The sequence below is a fragment of the Rhipicephalus microplus genome, chromosome 4 (assembly GCF_043290135.1).
Source record: "Rhipicephalus microplus isolate Deutch F79 chromosome 4, USDA_Rmic, whole genome shotgun sequence".
NCBI classification, from domain to species: domain Eukaryota; kingdom Metazoa; phylum Arthropoda; class Arachnida; order Ixodida; family Ixodidae; genus Rhipicephalus; species Rhipicephalus microplus.
Window position 1 is genome coordinate 32,950,726 of NC_134703.1, and position 17,213 is coordinate 32,967,938.

Consider the following 17,213-nt stretch of genomic DNA (forward strand, 5'->3'; position numbering starts at 1 on the left):
CACGTTGTCATGACGCAGGCGACGGCTTCGTCACCTTTACACATCGTCCATGGTTTGCAGGGCGTGCAACACAGCAGCTCGGCACCGGCCTCCGTGGCAACCTGCGGTTGAAAACGCGAAATAGGTGGCAAGCATATCAGCCAACTTGCAATGAATAAACACAATCAATCAATCAATCAATCAATCAATCAATCAATCAATCTTGATTATTTTTGTTCACACCTTCATTCTACGGTAGTTTAGCCTTTTCAAAACATGCTTTCAGTGTTTACAGTTCAACTTCCTTTATTCTTTAGTTTTCATTCACGATGCTAATTTTATTAAAATACATTACTTTACTCTTCATCAAAGCGTTATAATTGTTTTCTCTTTTTTTGCCATTCATTGTGATATTAGCGTTGCATAATATTCGTAACTTGCATTACATTTTGTAGTCATTCTGTATGTCAGGTATACCTATCACCACCGCCGCTGAAAAAACATACAAACAAGGCCGTGGTATCCTTAAACTTTCACATTCTTCAAATGTTTTGATTATATTCATGTCATCTGGCTATACATGTAGTGTTTGCTTATAATTATGTTAATTTTTGTTTATACTATTGTGAAAAATCATTTTACTGCCTTACTGCCACGCTCTCGAAGGGGAGTAGCAGTACTGTGACTAAATAAATAAATAAATAAATAAATAAATAAATAAATAAATAAATAAATAAATAAATAAATAGAATAATAAATAAATAAATAAATAAATAAATAAATAAATAAATAAATAAATAAATAAATAAATATATGGATAGATAGATAGATAGATAGATAGATAGATAGACAGACAGGCAGACAGACAGATAGATAGATAGATAGATAGATAGATAGATAGATAGATAGATAGATAGATAGATAGATAGATAGATAGATAGATAGATAGATAGAGAGACAGACAGACAGACAGACAGACAGACAGACAGACAGACAGACAGACAGACAGACAGACAGACAGACAGACAGACAGACAGACAGACAGACAGACAGACAGACAGACAGACAGACAGACAGACAGACAGACAGACAGATAGATAGATAGATAGATAGATAGATAGATAGATAGATAGATAGATAGATAGATAGATAGATAGATAGATAGATAGATAGATAGATAGATAGATAAGCATTTCGTATAACTAGTAGGTAAAAATTTGCGTAGAGTCACTGTCGAAATTCACGCAATCATACATCCTTAATATCCACACGCGCACGCATAACATACATGCACGACGCATGTGGTATAGCGGTAAGAGCCTGGTTTTCCCTGCCGCACTTATGTAACAATTTGAGCCCGTGTACCATCGACCTGTTTCTCTCTTGCTCTGTCCTCCGTGACCCCGTCAAGGTATCCCAGGTCGACCATTGACGCCGACTGGCGTGCCGGGATCGCCCGAAACAGGCCCATCCTCGGTTCTTCCAACTGCGAAAAGCGTGTTAGAAAACGTAACGCAGAATCTCATGCACACGCCTCTCTCGATAGGAGCAGAAAATTTGCTCGTTAACAGCAGGCAACGTGTGTTTTAAAGGGGCACTAGAGAGAAAGCAAATAGCTATTTGCTTTTTCACAATAACGAAATTTCCACGCTAACCACGAGGAGGCACGAGCTTGTTGCGTATAGATTTCCAGAGCCATTGTAGTGATGTCATCGATTTTGAAGGCGTGTACTGGAACCTACGTCGTTCCCAATCGATAAAAGTCGAGCGCACTTTGCTCTGAAGGGGCCACCGGGTTAACTCACCAAGTTTATGAAAATTTCGTTTGGCCAATCCCGTCAAACACGAAAAAAAAAAATACTTTGGAATTCACGGCGTCAAGGAAAGAGATCTTGTCGCGAAGTTTCAAAATGAAACTCGGACCATGATTTTTGCATGTATTACTGAATCTATATTGGTGAGAGTAATAACATTGGAGTATTCAGAGTAAAATTAAGAACCGACTTGTTGCTTCATCTTAGCGTCTCTTTAAAGTTTTTGTGTTATAGAAAGTGACAATCACGTAGCATGATTTCAGAAAAAGAGGAACGGCTTTACGCCAAGCACGCCTAGTACATATTGTTCCCCCCAAAACTGGAGAGCCATTTCTTAAGTCTTCATTCGTGAGGTTTAGTTAGTCATAATTTTACTTGTGATCAGAAAAGTACTAGTATAATTATCAAAATATCAATAAAACATATCTAGGCATGTTTAAATGACATCTAGATGTGCTGTTTTCAATCAAGTGCTAATTGCGTGCTCATTATGGTGGAGTTGATAAAAACCACGAAATGCGAGAAATAATATGCGAGTATACGCTCCGACTCGCGAAAGAAGCTATAGCGTCCTTAAAGAAGCTTAGTGCAAGCGACCACTGCCTGTTGCCCCCTGCAGCCATAAACAGCGTTCCGAACTTTGACAAGGGTGTACAGGACGAGCGCCTATACAACATGCCTTGCGATTTTGCGGGAATTCTTTCTGCTCGACTGCAAGCCACTACCATTATCCGTATCTCGCAGCCAACTGTTCTCGTTCACAATGCGACCGGAGCGCTGTTCTAATTACGACTGGCTCTGTATACATAAGATCGAAGCGATGCTCTTTTTCTTCCTGCGATCCGTAGTTATTTATTTCTGCATTTTCTCTTGACAGTGGATGCGTACATTAGTCCAATCACGTCTCATTTTCCGCTCTTAGAAGGCTTGCTTCATCAACCCGCCCCCCCCCCCAAAAAAAAAAAAAATGAGCGAGCAGTCAGTATGTTGCTCAAAACAGCACAGTTAGGTGCTAATTGAACTTGCCTGCATATGCCTAATTAACATTTTGATAGTTAGGCAGCTAACAAATTTCAAGTGTAATTATGACTCATTACTGATGTTTTGATAAAGGAAACAAATAGTATAGTGGCTTTTCCATTGTACCGGGAACAATATGCACTAGTGTTGGGTCTCGTAACATCGTTCCTTTTTTTTTTCAAGTCATACTGCCTGATATAGTTTTATTTCGAAAACCTGCCCTTAGGCATATCCGGGACACACTGTATATTTTTTCCTGTAAGCCAAGAGGTGGACGTGGCGGAGACAGAAAGCGTCACTCACTTGAGCATAATCCAGATCCCTTCTGCCCATACGAGGTATAGTGTTGGTTGTTTTTGAGAAAAACTGTCCCTGGCTCACTCCCAAAAGGGCTAGGCAGCAGCAAAGTTTCATGAGCGCTTCAAAGCCCAGCCAGCCTGCCGAAAAAAAAAAGCACTGGGATCGTCCTTCGCACATGCACGCGAGTGGTGACGTAGTAAAGAGTTTGCCACTACCGTGCTGTACTCCGATCAGCGTGTTTTATTAAAAAGTGCAATCGAGTTCACGCAGGTCCAAAGAAATTGTGCATATTACATATCGTAGGTTCGGCATATAGTTCAGTATTAGGACATTGTGTCGCATGTTACCGTGACTATGCATGCTTAATAATTGCCGGTTGACCTTAATTGATTTCAACGCAGCACTAAAAGACAAAAAAATGCTGGCTCGAGAATCTACGATTATTTTTTAGATTAATACATAACGTCATTTGCTGATTGACCATTAGACCATTTCTTCAAATTTAAAAAAAATGCATTGAGCTTTGTTACAGGTAAAGTTCGTGTGACAACTCTCTCGTTATAATTAGAACATGCCATAACTTGAAACATCGACTTCATTTGTTTAGGTTAACTGCTTCACCCCAAAATGTGCTATCTTTCTACAATTTAATTTTCTTTATTTTAACTTTGCACGCTTCCAGAAATAAGAGAGGTGCACCTTATGCCTGCGCCTTACGCACAAAGAAAATAAAATCGTTTACGTATATTCGGACGATTAGGTTTAAAAAAAAATGAAGGAAGTGACTGAGCGGTCATTTCCACAAGTGCATGGTGGCTTTGCACGGAACAGCAGGTTACAGATGAGTTTAGCCTTATGCAATGCACTCACACGATTTATAATAATATCTGAAATTTTACGTCTTAGAGAGAGATAACACAAAGAGAAAGGCGGGGAAATTAACCAGGGCTGAGCCCCGGTAAGCTACCCTGCACTGGGGAAGGGGAGAGGGGGAAGGAAAGTTATAGAGGAGGAGGGAAAAGTTCACTGACTGGGCCGACGCGTAACAGTTTCATCATCACAAACGATGAAACAGGACGGTGTCTTTGAGAAAACGCAACAGTGCTTTCGTTGCCCTTCGGAAATTGGATGGGCAGTGCCATGGTCCCAATACTTTCTCGACAGTGAAACCACTTCTGTCCAGTTGATTGAAAACACTGCGCAGGTGAAGCCTCACGTTTGTGTATGCCAGGCAGTAACATAAGAGGTGTTCAATAGTCTCATCCACGGCGCAGTCGTTGCACTCCGTGCTGTCGGCCATCCTTATCTTAAATGAGTAGGCATTGGTGAAGGCTACGCCCAGACGCAGACGGCAAAACACTGTACCTTCCTCCCTAGAAAGACCAGATGTAGCCGCAGTCGTAGAGATGGTCGAGAGAATGTAGTCGATGATGTGCGAATTTTACGTCTTAAAATCATCAGACTACGAAGGAGGCCGTATATAGTGGAAAGCCCCGGAAATGTCGACCCCCTGGTGTTCTTTAACAAGCATAGACAACGCACAGTACGCAGGCTTCTGGCTTTTCACCTCCATGGAAATGCGACCTCAACTGCAGGGATCGCACCTGGGACCTTCGAATCAGCATCCGAGCTCCGTAACCGCTATACCTCTGTGGCGTTATAGCGGTTACGGGCCCCAATCGAGACGGCGTTTATCGGCAGTACGTTCTTGCAGCGATTCTATATGAGCGTAACACAGTGGGTAAGAGCGCAGCACTGTCTAGAAAGTTGACAGCAACCGGAAGGGCGCGGCGGGCGAGCCCAACACTCAAGCGTTAGAGATGCTACTGACCGGGGACTCTTGTTGTTCTTCCCCCATATAAATGTGTATTGTAGCTTACAGGTAATGAAAGCCTTTTGACAAGGTTTTCAATGAACGGCCGATCAAGCTGCCCGTTCTGCCCATACTGAAAGCGATGAAATATCAATTCCGCTTTCCAGAACTGACGCTGCACGGAAACTCCGCATGCTTGCTCGCAAGCGCACCTCGTCACAATGGAACGAGTCACATTTCGTCCATGCACGGTTAGGTACTTTAGACCCAACCCTCAGTCTTCGAATTCCTCCGGAATTACGCCGACGAGACGGTACTATGCTGTGCAGATTATGGTTGGGCGTCGCATTTACCAATGCGTACACGCATAGGAATGGCTGACACTGCTGCATGTGACCATTGCGGCAGGGACGAAACAACTTGGCACATTCTGTGTGAATGCCCACAATACTGCTCGCAGAGACAGTCACTCTGCAATGCACTAGATGAACTGGACAACCAGCCTCTTTCGGAAGAAAGACTCCTGCGCTGCCGACAGGACTTTATGTCGCAGAAGAAGGCTGTGAAGGCGCTTCTGCGCTTCTTGCGTTCAACCGGCCTGTCCAAACTACTGTGATCGGAACTCCCTGAATGTGTGCGCATGTGTGTGTTTTTTTCTAATTTATTTTATATCTCTCTATCTATCCTCTTTCCGATCCTTTTCCTCACCCCCGTACAGGGTAGCAAACCAGTTCGTCTAGGTTAACCTCCCTGTCTCTTCCTTTTAATTATTTCTCTCTCTCTCTATTGACAAGGTTTTGAAAGCGTGTACTTATAAGTTATAAGTTATAACTTGAAAATTGTGTTTGAGGAACTTTACAATTTGTTTATTTCCGGAACGAAGTGGGCTATTCTAGAAGAAATATGAAGGCTACATAAACCATTACACGAGTGCAGGCCATTGCGCTTGATAGCATCAGTTCTCGAAACTTGTCCAGTTTGAAGTTCCCTTCACCTAGATTGTGACGTTGCCCATCGTTACCAATGAAAAAATTGATTCTTTGCATGCTGGTGTGCTTGCAAGGTCTTGTTGAGTCTTTAAAATTACTTCTTTCACAAACGTGACACAAGAATATACAGGCGGAAGTACTGAATTTCATTGCTTCAGGGGTATGTAAAAGGTTACATAGGACGCACATCGCTACTTACATAGCAAAAAAAGCGAGGATATACTCACCCCTCAAGGCTCGTCCTGGCTTCATCGTAGCTCTGTGAGGCAGCCAAGCTCCGCGTCGTTCTGCCCGCAGGCGAAGTCTTTATATGCAGGTTCAGAAAACGCTTGTAGGGCGCTTTACTTTCGCGCGAAGGCCAGCGGGCGAGACCCAATTATCGGTTGGCAAGCGGGCGCCCGCGACGTTAATCGAGATCAGTAGGGGCTCCATTGTTTTACTTTGCATACCTTACGCCGTATCGATACAGCTGAATAGATCCCTCGCTGATTCTATCCATCTTTACATACATACATACATACATACATACATACATACATACATACATACATACATACATACATACATACATACATACATACATACATACATACATACATACACGCATACATACATACATACATACATACATACATACATACATACATACATACATACATACATACATACATACATACATACATACATACATACATACGTACGTACGTACGCCCCGCCACGGTGGTCTAGTGGCTAAGGTACTCGGCTGCTGACCCGCAGGTCGCCGGTTCAAATCCCGGCTGCGGCGGCTGCATTTAGATGGAGGCGGAAATGTCGAGACCCGTGTGCTCAGATTTGGGTGCACGTTAAAGAACCCCAGGTGGTCAAAATTTCCGGAGCCCTCCACTACGGCGTCTCTCATAATCATATGGTGGTTTTGGGACGTTAAACCTCACAAATCAATCAATACATACACACGTACGTACGTACGTACGTACATACAGCCCCGTCGCGGTGGTCTAGTGGCTAAGGTACTCGGCTACTGACCCGCAGGTCACGTGTCTACACGGCTCTACAGCCATTTCAACTTTATCGAGGCGAAATGGCTGTACACCCGTGTGCTGTGATTTGGGTGCACGTTGAAAAACCTCATGTGGTCGAAATTTCCGGAGCATTCCACTACGGCGTCTCTCATAATCATATGGCGGTTTCGGGACGTTAAACCCCACATATGATATCAATCAATCCTCTCCACTCTAAATCAACAAAGTGCCCGCGTCTCCCCGGAAATCTGCCTACGCCCCTGCGTTGTACCAATCTTGTTTGGTTCACTTCGTCAACCTTCTATGAGCTGTAACAACATTGTCACTTTGTTTGCTAAGTCATTTGCATATATGAGTACGCAATGAGATAGCCAAGGGGAGTAACCTCGGCTTGTTAAAGCATGAAAAGCGTTCAGAACTGGCCGAATGCCTCACCTTATAGTTTCGTTGAAGTCGTAACAGTTTATTTTGTGCTACGCGAGTAGTTGATGCTAAAGTTATAAATAAATAGGTGGGTTGTTATGCGCAACATAAGTGACTTAGCCGCCGTAGGATGTGAACTGAATTACTGCCCATTATGCACGTCCTTCGAGACATCGTTCTAGCGCTGTGTTCTTGCCCTCGGACAAAGCTTTGCTGCGTCCTGTTGTGTACCAGACACACCTGTCATCATCATCATCATCATCATCATCGACTACTGCTACTGCTCCTCCTCCTCCTACTACTACTACTTGATATGTGGGGTTTAACGTCCCAAAACCACCATTTGATTATGAGAGACGCCGTAATGGAGGGCTCCGGGAATTTCAACTACCTGAGGTTCTTTAACGTGCACCCAAATCTGAGCACACGGGCCTACATCATTTCCACCTCCATCGGAAATGCCACCGCCGCATCCGGGATTCGAACCCGCGACCTGCGGGTCAGCGGCCGAGTGCCTTAGCCACTAGATCACCGCGGCCGGGCCTACTACTACTACTACTACTACTACTACTACTACTACTACTACTACTACTACTACTACAACTACTACTACTACCTTTGGTTGCTATTATGTAAGTGTACCACGATATCGATAAGCTCAGCCCATGATAACTAAGAAAGGGACAGAGGGACATAAGCAATAACTCTTATATACAAAAATGTTTATTTTTATCATAAACTCATCCAAACATCTCAGTATGTACAAAGTTACCCAGTTAACATATTATTAACTGCATACATATTTCTCCAAACATTGGGTAGGATTTACAGTACATCGTACCGTAGAGTCTGTGTGTTTGATTTGGTCAAATTCCTAGCTTCGGCGCTGTTGCGTCCAAACAGGCGATACGATAGAAGTTGTGGAATGTTGAGCGAGGTGCTTTTTTTACCTTGCTGGGATTTACGCAAAACATGGTACAATGAAACAGCCGAACACTCATTTGTATAGCCACGATAACATGCAGATATTCTGACAATAAACGCTATTTGCCATCAAGTATCACAATTCCGGCCGAGGCACATTAGTAGTGTGTTCAGGGAATGTAGGTGTGTTCACTTATGGAAGGATATTAGCTCCAAGTGTAAGGAAGAAGCGACGACATAGGTGTTCTTGATTGGTGAACCTTGTTTCTATTGGCGATTCCCCATGTTTCACTACGAAACTGAGGCGACGGGAAAGTGAGCCCCACGATCTGTTCAGTTCTTTGCCGCCTCTGTTGTTTGCTGCGTAATTTAGCAAAACTTGAGTCGTGCCGCACTAACCGAACAAATCGAACGTTTGCCTGAACAATTATTGCCCGCTGCCATGCGAAACAAATCAAGCCCGCGTCCACAGCATTGATTGGTTATCCCGTTGCTGAGAGCCTTGGTCGGAATGAAGGCTTAAAAATGTGTGCCACTAAACTTCGAAGCCAGGCCATCCTGCTCTTCGTCTTGCTGAGAACATGCACTGTACGAGCGACACCACAAATGCCCCGCAGATACAGCCGAGACAAGTGGACGATGCTGTATAGGCTGATCCCGTGAAATAAAATTTTCTTTCCGTGTATTACTGAGTGGGACTAAATTTTATTAAACATGTAAGGATGTCCCTTTGTCACATAGGTAACAATATCACCTTTACGACTGTAAGAAACTTCTATTATGTTTAAGATCATGCTTAAAACTCGCACGGTGAGAAGAGACACCCATTTAAACCTCCTGGTGTACATAGAAACATCTAGCAAAAACGGGCAGTGGAAGCCTAGGAAACTTATTGCACTTTTGTCGTCGTGTTTGCACCTCTGATATATTCTTATTTGTAATGAAATCATGGTAAACAAGGACCTTGTATTTTTTTACCCAAGATCTACGCTTAGATATCAAACGTGAGAGTGTTAGCCATGGGACAAGCAAACACATTTTTTTACACTTGTAAAGGTGCAAGAACGTTTAGGGTGTACGTAGGCGCTTTCGCGTTTTCTTTCATAATGCACCTTCATACGCTAACTCGACTCGTAGAATCGTTTCTGTATGGACCGTCTTGCCCAGTGCTGTTCTCCTCACTGCGTACTCGACGACAGAATCACTGTGTTAAGCGTTCGACTCACCTGTCCTCACTGAACCACTTTAACGACGTTATGACACATTGGTTACTCGACACTTGTCGCATCTGCTGACCGGCGAGTCGGTGACGATAGATTACGGGCTTACCAACCGTAGATTTAATTAACTTTCATTCATCCAATGTTCTAAGGCTTCAAGCACTCTTTCACCAGATCAGGAGAGGAAAGAAGCTGAGAAAGCGCCAGCACCCTGAAAAAAGTTATGTCGATGTTGGGTTATTTCTTACACGTACAACTTGGGGTGACACCGGTGATTTATAGCCGGTTTTACGTCAGTGTGGCAGTAGGGCATCGCATCACAGTACTATTTACACCACACGTCTCAAACAAGCCGCGACTTGTTGATGTGTGGGGGAGAGCACGACGACATCCGCCGCACCTTTTTTTCTCTCGTACGATATACAATGTGCCGGCATTTAGTACATGCACTGCTTAAGTCGACTTACCCGTGCTTTGCATACACTATCTTGGTGCATTAATGCGGTTCACCTTCGTAGTGTATACAGCCGGATGGATGTGGCACGCTAGAAAAGCGATGCGATACGGCGCCTGTCATTCGCTTAAATGCGTACTACCCGTACCGAAGGTGATCTATTCGGCTCGCGACGCCGCTCTCTGGAACATGTACCTGCTTTGATGCGGCTGTGACAAGTCCTTGAAGAGGAAGAGACGCCAACGGCTTTCTTGAAGACAACCAACGAGAGATCAATGTTATAGCTCCGGTCACTAAGAAAGCATATGCAGTGGCGTAGGACGGCTAAAGCCCGCGTCGAAACATGCTTTCGTCGTAGTTCCACTCACCCAAATACGCAGAAGTGTTCGCTCGAAGCGATTGTTGCACGGTATATAGGTACATTCAAAGTGTCTGAAAGGCATCACAGGGACTGCAGATTATACGGCGTTGGGGTGACACGTCGGCTCGAGGACATGTCACGGATAGCACGTACGTATTAACAATACGGCGTTGGGGTGACACGTCGGCGCGGGGACATGTCACGGATTGCACGTACGTATAAATAACATTCAGTCATTTGCGAAAACACGCCGGGAAAAATATGACTTTTCACCCGAAAGTTCCTCGTCAAACGGACAGCACGATTTTCTCGGGAGTCGCTCGAACTGCGGACTGGACTGCACTTTCGTGCGGGCGTCTTTTTCCGTTGTAGGGAACTTGCGAATCGCTTGACCCGTCAGAGTGTTCACGGTCACACCATGTGGCTGCCCAGCTTTCCGAGAACGCAGCTGACCGCCGCAGTCTGCGGATGGCTGGGCACGGCACGCACAATGGAGTCCTGCGCGCACGGTGTGTGACTCGAGCTTCGCGGCAGCAGTGCATCGCCGTGGTCGAACGACTCGAGCGGAGGAGGAGGAACTGTTGCCAATGGCGCGTAGATGATGCCGGTGCAGCACTGCTCGGTCTCGTCGCCGGTTGGCTCTTCTCCGCTAGGAGGTATCTCCTGCAAAAAAAAAAAAAGCGTGGATATTTTTACCTGCAATTGGTGATAAATGCGAGAGTTCAAGTCGAATCGTGTGTACGTACGTGCGTTTACGAATACTACTTCTGATACACTATATAGCAGAGGATGGTCACAGACAGAGGAGGGCACATTTACCATTTGATCTCTCGAGGATCACAAATACAATGCATTGTTAGCACCCTAGAAAACATGTGTATCACAAAGGGCGATTAGTAACATAGTTAATGTGCAGACACTGGTGCTTTTATGTATAGGGTGAGCTCTATGAGGCGTGAAAGCTGGATGCAACACTTGGATATGTATACCGCAGTGTGTTTCTACCATAGATATAGATTTAATGATGGCTATCGCTTTGCCAGCCGAGTATTGTTCACAGTTAATCTTCTTGATTAAAACACATTGCAACCTACTTTTATCGAAACCATTAGCTATTTATCAGTGCCACACAGACTTCGGCAAATATTAGCAGAAGCGCAGCTTCAACTTTAGCAGAAGAGTATGAAGGATGCAGAATATTAACGCTTTTTTAAATACTCACTGTCCACTCGAAAAGGCTTTCACGCACTAGATTTTTCTTTATCACGTGTGTTTAGTACATGACTACTCCAAAAACAGTTTTTTGAAACATTAGTCCCAGTTGCAGGCTGTTTGCACTGGCGCGTGCTCTGTGGCAAAAAAACCTTGCGACTTTGGTGCTTCGTACTCACAGTTATGGCGTGACCAACGTAAACATCACTCGTCGCCATGGAATGCCCGTCGAAGGTGGACTCGTGGCTTGCCGAATTGCAGAACTGCATGTCCGCCGAAGGGCCGACAGAGTTCTTTTCAGATGCTGCAAATAAAAGAAAAAAAAATGTATTCGGCGCATTGAAGGTGGTTGAAGCTGGAGAAAAAGCACAGTTAAATGACCCCAGGAAACAAAACAAAACAAAAAAGAGACTTGTATGGCACGTGCCCCTCGCCTTCAAGGGTCGGACACGACTGCATAATCGGGCACCATGCGCATCACCTTCTCAATGGCCAGCCTTGCTTGGCTTCTCGGCAGGTAATTCAACCGAGTCGCAGGGAAACAAACACCTGTGTAACACAGGCCGTTTCCAAACCCTTTTAGAATGCCTACTGCCAATACAGTTGCGAAGTGCCCCCTACGCCTCGCGTAATTCTTTTTGCGAGTTGGCGAAGTGACCACAACGCATTATAAGCTGCCAGGCACACACTCGTCACTGCAGGCTTTGTTGATGCTGTTCGCTGATGATGATTAATTATACCTGATCTTTTTGTGACGGGTAGGCAACTTCAAACCACCCAATAGTTGGGAAAATCAAGTTTGGGAGCCTGGTGTGATCCTACGTTGCTCGTGCGCAACATTACACGCGTTAAAGAGTCTTCTTTTAACGGGTGACATTGGTACAGCGTTTTCTTCGGAAGCAGTTTCAAGCACTGGTGTGGCTCTGCGTTAGAACACTTGCTCTCCTCAGCCTGCGTTCGATACTAACTCGAAGCGAATGTCTTTATTATTTCATTTATTTCCATTTATATCGAAGTTTTGCCCTCGTGGTTTTGGGGCGCTAATATCAATCAATCAATTTTCGCTCTCGGACAACGCTAAAGCAGCGCCAACGCAGGAATCTCTGTGAAACGAGCTCTTCAACGCAATCGCGTCAGAAAGAAAGAGACCGGCACAAAATGCGAATGAACGAACCTGCGCAGAAAACATAGGAACTGTTGTTGTTTTTTTCGCAGGTAATGTCACCTTATGAGAAAATGGCAAAATTGCTTGCAGTAACTTCGAGCATATATGGCCACAGCACTTGTTGGGAATACTATGTGAATGTGAAATTTCGTAACATGGTTAATTATATCTTTTTTTACTCCCCACTTCCCTTTCAACTTTGAACAGCATGTTCACAATTTCTATGCGCAGGCTAAATTATCTGATTCTCAAAAAAGGATTCTTTCCCTCTCTGTTGTAGTGGCTATATTGGTGACTCCAAAACATGCCAGCCATTCTGGCAACCTCCTAAAATGCCCCCCCCCCCCCCCCAAAAAAAAAATAGTGCTGTTTTCTTCTACTGAAAACAGAGAAATGCCAGAATATTTCGCAGAGAAAAAGAAATTTGGCCATGCGGGAGCCTTGTGAACCTCGAAGAGTGTCTTGTGAGTATGATTCGTGAGAAAAAAATATGTTATTAGAGTATTGCTTCTTGTTTTAAAACCAAATTTGGCCTAATCATTAACCACTGGCGTATGTCTAAGGTCTTTGTAGATCAATAGTATTACTACAATTTTTCTGTCCAACACGCTTTCCGAAAGTTTGCCAAAACGTTTCATGTTTACATTGTTTTCTCTTCATAATACTGTGTTTTGTATGGATGTGTGAGTAATGAACATGTGTTCTACATAACGTATATGTTGTGTATTTTGAATTGTTCTGTCCTCAACCGTACTCAGCTAAGCCTGCTCGGCTTAATACAACAGTATAAAATTCTGCACAAAAAGCTATAGGCTTTATTACAACAGTATAAAATTGTGCACAGAAAGCTAGGCTTCAGTATTATTCATATCGAAGTGATCTCACTGTTCACTTTTTAGTGATTAGGCTTAATTTTGATTGCGGAATAACTCTGGAACTATTAAACCTAGCCTGATCAAACTTCAGTAGCGTCAGGTCTACCCTAAGGACTTTCAGCTTTATAAGTAAGAAGTTTCCCGGTAGAATATTAACGAAGCTACAAGCGATCGTAAAAAAAAAAAACACGTGGTCCGACTGTTGTTGTTTTCACAGATTCACACTGTTTTCCGCTCCTAAAATTTAAAATTTTCGTTTGTAATAGCAGTATTTGTAGCGGTTGAACTCCTTGTATGTTCGCGAACAAATAGACACCACTCTGACCCTCCTAGAACCAAAATTGCTAAAGTTATAGGTAGATATGTGCAGAGCTCACTTACCCGTGCTCCCAAGTAATCTAATAAGATGTTGTATAGCGTACCGGCTAGCCGCCGTCTCCGCCTTCGACGCCGGCGTACAAGGCAGGCGGCCAGCAGTCCGTTGAGCAGTAGCGTGGCGCCACCTGCCACGGTGACGAGCAGGTATTGCGCCACCGTCGCCTGACGTCCACCCAGTGCGTCCATCACTGCTCCGCTGTGAGGCCAGCTGAACGCTGCGAGTATAGACGTCACATGCGTCGGCTACGGCGTACGTGTATTTATAGGCTGGTTTGTCAGCCCCTAATATTTCGGTGTCTCCCTAAATTAAATGACAATCATATTGAACGAGCGCTTCATCATCATCATCAGCATTATAATCATCATCATCATCATCATCATCATCATCATCATCATCATCATCATCAGCCTGACTACGTCGACTGCAGGACAAAGGCCTCTCCCATGTTCCGCCAGTTAACCCGGTCCTGTGCTTGCTGCTGCCAATTTATACCCGCAAACTTCTTAATCTCATCTGCCCACCTAACATTCTGTCTCCCCCTAACCCGCTTCCCTTCTCTGGGAATCCAGTTAGTTACCCTTAATGACCAGCGGTTATCCTGACCAGCGGTTAAGCAAGCGCTTAACCCAAGCTAATTGCCTCAACCTTCTTGAAAGGCATTTGGAATTCGTCACGTGCACACGAACTTATTCATGTAAATGATATTGCATATATATGGCTTACATAACCGCTGAAATACTTGGGCGAATAAGCCTCTTCTTCCCCTTCCGACTTCTCTTCAACACGACACAGACAGCCTCAACAATACAGCCTTACATTCAGTGACGAGAGGTCTGGAATAGTGTACTGTGTAGTAGCTCTCATACTGAACACTCGCATTTATCACGTTCGATTCTTGTAGCATTTCGCACTTAGTGCTTTGTGAAAGCTGTCTGTTGGTGAGCGCGCCTTACCTTTCGTAGCGACAGCTGGCGACTCGTGGCTGAAGGCACTCTCGCCGAGCGCGTTGCGCGCCTGCACGCTGAACGCGTACTCGACGCCGGGCTCGAGTCCCGTCACGAGCAGCTCGGAGACGCCCTGTGCCGCGGCCGTGTGCTCGTAGCGGATGGAGCCCGGACCTCCGCCGAGCCTCCTTGTGCGCACACGGAACTGCTGCTCGAGTCCTCCGTCGAAGCCCGGCGACCACACGAGCAGCACGCTCGAGTGGCTCACGTTCAGCGCACGCACGGCCGTGGGCGGCTCAGGTTTGCCTGCGCACAAGAATGAACGAGAGGCGGTGAACATTCGTATTTCGCTGAAAGCGTGGAAGAGTTACGATGCACCACATGCTTCACCTCTCATCATCATCATCATTATCATCATCATCATCATCATCATCATCATCATCATCATCATCATCATCATCATCATCATCATCATCATAATCATCATCATCATCATCATCATCATCATCATCATCATCATCGTCATCGTCATCGTCATCATGATCATCATCATCATCTTTATCATCATCATCATCATCATCATCGTCATCATCATGATCATCATCACCAACATCATCATCATCGTCATCGTCATCATCATCAGACATTACGCCCAGTGCAGGGCAAAAGCCTTTCCCATGTTCCGCCAATCAACGCTTTCATGTGCTTTCTGCTGCCACGTTTTACCTTTTCACCTGCAAGGTTCCTAATTGTATCTATACCCACCTAATTTTTCCTGTCCCTCTCATGCGGCCACTCCCCCTAGTTGTTTAAAAGGGGGGAGGGGGGAGGTGCAAGATCAGCCCTATACATTGGCATTATAGGAAAGGGGGACGCTGCGACATACCCTCACCCACTTCCCTCCTGAAGGGTTCCCCGCGTACGCCTTTCATTAGAAGAAAGGGATCCCCGCAGCGGAAGATGACAAAATGGGAACTACCGACTGTTAGGGAGCGCGCCATTGCCTGCCATATCAGCTGGCTGGCACGCAACTTCACAAAAGACACGGTCCTAGTAGTAAACATAACTGCCGCAAGTCTGATATCAACGCAAGAACTCCAAGAAAGCCCCATTAAGTTGCGCATCGCAAGAATTCGTCACTGAAGATCAACCCTGTCAAACATGTTAGCAGCAAGAACAACATTGTAAACCAAAGCAAGAGCCTTTTTTTTTCATCCGGTTGAACTGGGGGTGGCGTTCACGTCCCCTCCACATCCTTCGACCTCAAAATTTCACTTGGCTCTCCTTTATTCATTTTTCGTTTTTAAACGGCATTGCCCGCTACATGTTTATGGTGAGGGCTGAGGATTTTTTTTTTCATACCACTCGATAAAGAATGTCGACGTTGTGTATAGCCTAGCTTTGACAACCGCAGAGCCCTAGTTTACAAAAGGCTCCTTTAACGAGGAGTGATCTCGGGAAGGGAGTGAATTGAAAGTATATGCCCTGCAACCAAGTCGCCGAGTTTCAGAAGGGCTGACGAGGGCAAACATAAGGAGCGTGCTCAACAAGTTAAGGGTGAACATTGGTGCACGAGTATGCGGAACAGTGACGTGCTCGTCAGACTCTTCGAGGGGTTGGTCGGAAGGGTGCTGTATAAGTGCAGAACTACGCTCACAGAGAAATAAGTGTGTGACTCGAATTCACGCCGGTATCGGCACACATCGCGTTCAGGAAAAGCAAGTGATTTGGGCTTAACAAATCAATCACTATATAACACGATTCGGCCTATAGGACATTGCCTTATGCTTTGTAACACAACGCGGCAGCACATAGGCCGGCAAAACTTGTGGAGCTCACTAAGACTCACTCATGGAATACATCTTTAGCTTTGAGCTCACTCGGACTCAGACTCACGAAAATTTTCCGTAGCCGGACTCACTCGTACTCGCACTCACAAAAATTTTCTGTAACCGGAGTCATTCGGACTCAGACTTGCGAAAATATTGCTCACCCAGACTCACTCAGACTCAGACTGACGGTTCGATCTGAGTCTGAGTGAGTCCAAGTGTGTCGACTCATCAGTGAGTTTACAGACCTATGGCAGCATGACCTCCCAGCATCCAAATTCCTAGCCGACGGAAACGCTTTCGTGCGACGTAATATTGTTAGTTTAGTGACGTATTGTGTGAACAACAACATAAAAAAGAGCAAAAAAAGAATGCGAACAAGTCTGTAGTTCCATAAGCCCAGGATGCTCAGCGTAGCATCCTGGAGAGTCCTCGACGTACCCCTGGGTAGCACCGTGAAGCGGGACCAGTCGGAGCCAAGCTCGTTGCG

At 45.0% G+C, this 17,213-nt stretch overlaps 2 protein-coding genes across 2 annotated transcripts in view; both read right to left on the reverse strand.

Moving 5' to 3' along the window:
• Positions 1-36: 36 nt before the first annotated feature.
• On the reverse strand, positions 37-6,191 carry LOC119171602 (uncharacterized). Its single transcript, XM_037422380.2, has 4 exons — positions 6,143-6,191; positions 3,117-3,250; positions 1,345-1,465; positions 37-101 (listed from the first exon to the last, which is right to left on the reverse strand). The coding sequence occupies exons 1-4, from the start codon at positions 6,165-6,167 to the stop codon at positions 37-39; spliced, it is 345 nt and encodes a 114-aa protein (XP_037278277.1). The 5' UTR covers positions 6,168-6,191.
• Positions 6,192-10,341: 4,150 nt separating this feature from the next.
• The window catches only part of LOC119171604 (nephrin-like), a 43,177-nt gene continuing 36,305 nt past the window's right edge, over positions 10,342-17,213 (reverse strand). The window contains exons 16-20 of the mRNA XM_075892477.1: positions 17,165-17,213; positions 14,904-15,200; positions 13,994-14,164; positions 11,711-11,835; positions 10,342-10,982 (exon numbers count right to left, since the gene is read on the reverse strand). The exon at positions 17,165-17,213 is cut by the window's right edge and continues 248 nt beyond it. Coding sequence (XP_075748592.1) covers positions 10,731-10,982; positions 11,711-11,835; positions 13,994-14,164; positions 14,904-15,200; positions 17,165-17,213 — 894 coding nt within the window. The 3' untranslated portion in view covers positions 10,342-10,730. The remainder of the gene's footprint in view (positions 10,983-11,710; positions 11,836-13,993; positions 14,165-14,903; positions 15,201-17,164) is intronic.

Excerpts from the sequence above, each read along its gene's own strand:
- LOC119171602 (XM_037422380.2), bottom strand. The coding sequence starts at position 6,167 with ATGAAGCCAGGACGAGCCTTGAGGG. Across the intron at positions 3,251-6,142 it reads GCCAGGACGAGCCTTGAGGG|GCTGGCTGGGCTTTGAAGCG; the intron begins GTGAGTATATCC and ends TTTTTTCGGCAG. Across the intron at positions 102-1,344 it reads AAGAGAGAAACAGGTCGATG|GTTGCCACGGAGGCCGGTGC; the intron begins GTACACGGGCTC and ends TTTCAACCGCAG.